This window comes from Oncorhynchus nerka, linkage group LG4 (genome assembly GCF_034236695.1).
Source record: "Oncorhynchus nerka isolate Pitt River linkage group LG4, Oner_Uvic_2.0, whole genome shotgun sequence".
In the NCBI taxonomy this organism is placed as follows: domain Eukaryota; kingdom Metazoa; phylum Chordata; class Actinopteri; order Salmoniformes; family Salmonidae; genus Oncorhynchus; species Oncorhynchus nerka.
The window spans coordinates 77,710,050-77,715,641 of record NC_088399.1 but is presented as its reverse complement, the minus strand read 5'-3'; the positions used below and the strand labels follow the sequence as shown (position 1 = coordinate 77,715,641).

General features: G+C 42.7%; 1 protein-coding gene across 2 annotated transcripts in view; it reads right to left on the bottom strand.

Annotated features, from left to right (window-relative positions):
- Positions 1-3,050: 3,050 nt before the first annotated feature.
- Positions 3,051-5,592, bottom strand: part of LOC115116517 (chondroitin sulfate proteoglycan 5-like) — a 30,823-nt gene continuing 28,281 nt past the window's right edge. For both annotated transcript variants that reach the window (XM_065017902.1, XM_065017903.1), the window contains exon 5: positions 3,051-4,103. In XM_065017902.1, the coding sequence (XP_064873974.1) occupies positions 3,909-4,103 (195 nt within the window). In that variant the 3' untranslated portion in view covers positions 3,051-3,908. The remainder of the gene's footprint in view (positions 4,104-5,592) is intronic.

Sequence of the window (5,592 nt, the reverse complement as noted above, 5' to 3'; positions counted from 1 at the left end):
GTTTACGGTATACATTTACATTTAAGTCATTTAGCAGTTAGACTATGGTTGGGATGTAGTCAGGGTTAGCTGTTTACGGTATAGTTAGACTATGGTTGGGATGTAGTCAGGGTTAGCTGTTTATGGTATAGTTAGACTATGATTGGGATGTAGTCAGGTCTAGGATATAGTTAGACTATGATTGGGATGTGGGTATGGTATGGTTGTGTTCCGAGGTTAGGATTAAGACAGTGAGTAGGTGCTGATAGGGTGGGAGAGGTGGGGGAGGATGGTGGGGAGGGATAGCAGAGGATGGGTGAGGAGGGGGAGGGATGTAGAGTGACTTGGGGGTGAGGTTTGTCTGAGTGGGGGCTCTGGAGTGACCCCTGGGTGTAGGAAGCGGGGGGAAGAGGGCTGGTAGGGCAGGTGATGGGAGGAGGAAGGGGAGGCAGCACTATGGTGGTGGGTGGAAGGATAATGGAAGGCGCTATGATGGGGTGAGGAGGGGGAGGACTGGTAATGGTGTGAAGCATGATGAGGGGAGACAGGCGTTCTCTGAGGAGAGGTAAAATGGAGGGAGCTGTAATGGGGGGAGGAGGGGTAGGAGTGGCGATGGGGGGAGGTGTGAGATTGATGATGAGGAGTAACGTGATTCTGAGAGACCTGTGAATCTTTAATGGGGTTATAGTTCATGTTAGGTTTAGAGTTATTGGTATAGTTCCAGGATGTCTTATTGGAGTTACTATTGGGCAGTATGTTAGGCTCAGAGTGGTTCCAAGCAGTAGCCATGCTGTGATTGGTGTAGTTAGTGGTGGTAGGATTACTGGTAGTAGTAGAGGGACTAGTCCCCTTCTTGTAGAGGAAGATGTTGTAGTGCAGAGGAGGGCTGGCCTCGGGGCGGAGCTTAGCCTCTTTAGGGAGGAGCAACTGTAGACCAATGGTGACTCCATCCTGCTTTAGAAATATACAGGGTTGAGAGTCAGAGGAGGATAGACATTTATAGACTAGAGAAGATAGAAATAAGTTGGATAGACAGGGTAAGTTAGAAAGATAAAGAGAGTGATGGTTGAGATAGAGGGAAGAAATGGAGAAATGAAGAATGAGGGTTAAGAAAGAGAACAGGTGTGCATGTGTGTGAGAGAGGGAGGACTTAAATGAAACTGGTATATTTTATTTATCACAATTTTCTTTAACCAAATATGGTCTTTAATGCAGGGCCGACAGACAATTTGACTACTTTTTCCCTTCCACTTTCTACCATTTTTGCGGTAATTCTGCAATTACTTGGTTGTAAATTTGTGTAGAGCAGATTTGTTTTGTTAGCTGCATGTGTGATATAACTCCACCAGTCCTGTTTATGATATAATTTACAAATATTACACCTTTTTTATTATTATTTGAAAAGATCATGTTTTTTTTTAAAATCTATTAGTATATTTGAGTTGAACCACATTATTTGTTGTAATATTTGTTCTGTTTGTTTCTGGTGGATTAAACTGAAATTGCAACCAACTTTCTATGGCTTGTTTAAAAAATTACGATATTTGGGAGATGATTTCCTTTTTAAATAACTGAAAGTGAGAGGTTGTAATCTGAATAAAGGGAAAAAAAGGCCATTCTTGAACATGGGGTGAGACAATTTATTAATTTGCTAGAGAACCAGTTTGGATTTAAGTATAACTTTTGTATGATTGACACCTTTAGTGAGGGTCTAATGCTTTAATATTTAATCATTTCTGCCCTCCGAGTTCATATTCATTATATAAATAGGCCCGTTTAATTTTGGCTGGTTTGCCGTTCCAAATAAAATGGAATATAAAACCATAAGCAAATAGGTAAACTGTGATATGACTAAAGAATTCATCAGGGTGATTTTTCCACAGTAGCATGATCCATTTTTGCTAACTTTCTGTAAAATGTGTTGGAGTGAGATCATTTCTTTATTTCGGGAAATGTATACCGAGTATGTCCACATCACCGTCAGACCATTTTATTAATAAACTACACGGTAATGTCAAAGTTGTGTTGTGTTGTGTTTTAGTGATCCAATACATAATATGGTACATTTATCATAATTTGTTTTTAATCCAGAGGTTAGAAAAAGTATCTAGATCCTCTGAGGCTGTGGATCCAAGTAGTGTATTTAAAGAAAACGTGAATCATCAGCGTACAATGACACCTTTATGTTTTTAAGCCCTGTATTTTATTATTGTTGGATCTGATTTTTAACAGCTAACATTTCGATGGCCATAATAAATAGATATGTCGATAGTGGACAACCTTGTTTTACTCCTCTTGACAGTTTAAAACTTTGAGAAGTAGCCATTATTTACTATTTTACACCTAGAGTTACTATACATGACTTTAACCCATTTTATATTAGATTCACCAAAATTGAAATGTTCCAGGCATTTATATATAAACTCCAGTCGTACTTTATCAAAAGCCTTTTCAAAGTCAGGCCTGGTTTCCAAGATAATTTATAGTGTTCTATTGTACTTGTCTTATATTATCTTCAATGGGTATAGTCCATGTCAAAGACCTGTCTGATTAGAATTGATAATATCAGACAAAACTGAAGTGTAAGGGGCCTCCAATATTTTAAATGGACTGTGTGTGTGTGTTTATTAAAGTGTTAATAAAGCCATGCACAATAAGCCAGGGAAAACTGTGTGTGTGTGTGTGTGTGTGTGTGTGTGTGTGTGTGTGTGTGTGTGTGTGTGTGTGTGTGTGTGTGTGTGTGTGTGTGTGTGTGTGTGTGTGTGTGTGTGTGTGTGTGTGTGTGTGTGTGTGTGTGTGTGTGTGTGTGTGTGTGTGTGTGTGTGTGTGTGTGTGTGTGTGTGTGTGTGTGTGTGTGTGTGTGTGTGTGTGTGTGTGTGTGTGTGTGTGTGTGTGTGTGTGTGTGTGTGTGTGTGTGTGTGTGTGTGTGTGTGTGCGCGCATGCATGCATGCATGCTGTGGTTGGGAATAGTCATGAGAGAGAGAGATTGAGAGTGAGAGCGAGAGAGAGAGTGAGAGAGAGAGAGAACAATTAAGGTAGAGTGATAGGGCCATTCCAGGAACACACAGGGACCAGCTAATTTAAAGTTACAAAGTTTTATTTCAACAACTCCGATGCTATAACGATGTGTTCTCCCCCCAAAAATACCAACCCCTTGAATTTCATCAAAGGGTTATAACCCGCATCAATAGAAACCATAAATATATCAATGTTAGCAAGCCAGACAACACAGTAACTTTACACGAGACCTAGACATATTCACTGGATCATATCAAACATCAAAGTATCTCAACTGTTCCTCTTGTATTTCTGGTCAATCTTGTTTATAATGATTTTCCAAAAAGAGCTGTTTTAGTAGAAAACAGCAATGCATGCAGACAAAAAGAAGGGTAAAGATCGGAAATGGCACCCTATTCCCTACATTGTGCACTACTTTTGACCAGAGCTCTAGCCAAAAGTGGTGCACAATAAAGGGAATGTGATTTTTGACTCAGACTTAAGGCGGACAGTGGGAGAAGGGAGGACAGCAGTAAAGGGTCAGAGTTCTAAGGTCAGAGATTAGAGCAAGACATTGTGGGAGAGGAGAGTTTGTCCAGCCAGAGACAGTTTAGTTCAGGATTGCTACAGTGATGCAGCTCGGTGTAGCAAGGAAGGAGTAGCATCGCCCCCATGTGGTCAGTAGTGGTGCAACATGTTATGTAAGGTATAGAGTATAGTACAGTATAGTATAATACAGTACAGTACTGTAGTATAGTTGTGTTTTCGTCCTTTTAGCTTCTAGTGGAGTCAAGGGGCTCAACAGTCCCTCTCCAGGAACCCAGCTATAGTATAGAATAATATAGTACTTGTCAATGTAGATGTATAGATGTATGCAGTATTATGGTTCCCCTTATGTGCATGGTGGTATTACATTAATCATAATAATGATTTAGTATATGTTGTTGAAGGGAGAGGAGTTTGCCTCCTCCCTATTTACCTCCTGGTCTGCGTTAGGGGTGTGGTCAGAGGAGTGGGCAGGGCGGTTGTTAATATGTTTGGGCGAATGAGAGTTGGTGATGTTCAGAGACTCCTCCCCTTGAGTGAATTGAGACTTTACAGGGTCCTCCATTTTCTGAGGGTCATCCTGTGGAACAACACACACACACACACACACACACACACACACACACACACACACACACACACACACACACACACACACACACACACACACACACACACACACACACACACACACACACACACACACACACACACACACACACACACACACACACACACACACACACACACACACACACACACACACACACACACACACACACACACACACACACACACACACACACACACACACACACACACACACACACACACACACACACACACACACACACACACACACACACACACACACGTTAGACACAAATGCATATGTTACATCCAGTGAAGGACGGCTCATAATAATGGCTGGAACGATGCGAATGGAATGGCATCAAACACATGGAAACCATGTGGAAACCAAGTGGAAACCAAGTGGAAACCATGTGGAAACCATGTGGAAACCAAGTGAAAACCATGTGGAAACCATGTGGAAACCATGTGGAAACCAAGTGGAAACCATGTGGAAACCATGTGGAAACCAAGTGGAAACCATGTGGAAACCAAGTGGAAACCATGGGGAAACCATGTGTTTGATGTATTTGATACCATTCCACTGATTCCATTCCAGACATTACCACAAGCCCGTCCTCCCCAATTAAGGTGCCACCAACCTCCTGTGCTACATACCCGAATGTCATACACACACATATTGACACATACGTTACATACACAAACATTGATTGTCTGATGGCAGACATTTGAAGGTCATGAGGACAGTACAGTAACTGGGTCAGCTAGCAGAGACCAGCCATTCTTTATGAGCTAGAAAGTGTGTGTGTTAGTGTGTGTATGCATGAGTGTTTGTGCCTGTGTGTCAGGGGAGTTCATTTGGGATCGCTCTAAATTTAAATTTAATTCAATAAACCTACAACCTATGTGTTGGGTGACCCCCTTTCTGGCAAAGCCACATTTAAATCAATGTTGGTTTGTTGAATGGAGCTGGAGATGGAGAGGCTGCTGTGTGGAAGCAAAGGGACCAACGTGACTAAACCCTAATGCTGCTAGTCGGGAACAAGGATAAGGAGGAAAAGCCCTGTACAGAAGCACTGTAGCCCATAATGTCTGCCCTACCCCTATCCACAGGGGGAGAGGAAGAAGCACTGTAGCCCATAATGTCTGCCCTACCCCTATCCACAGGGGGAGAGGAAGAAGCACTGTAGCCCATAATGTCTGCCCTACCCCTATCCACAGGGGGAGAGGAAGAGCACTGTAGCCCATAATGTCTGCCCTACCCCTATCCACAGGGGGAGAGGAAGAAGCACTGTAGCCCATAATGTCTGCCCTACCCCTATCCACAGGGGGAGAGGAAGAAGCACTGTAGCCCATAATGTCTGCCCTACCCCTATCCACAGGGGGAGAGGAAGAAGCACTGTAGCCCATAATGTCTGCCCTACCCCTATCCACAGGGGGAGAGGAAGAAGCACTGTAGCCCATAATGTCTGCCCTAC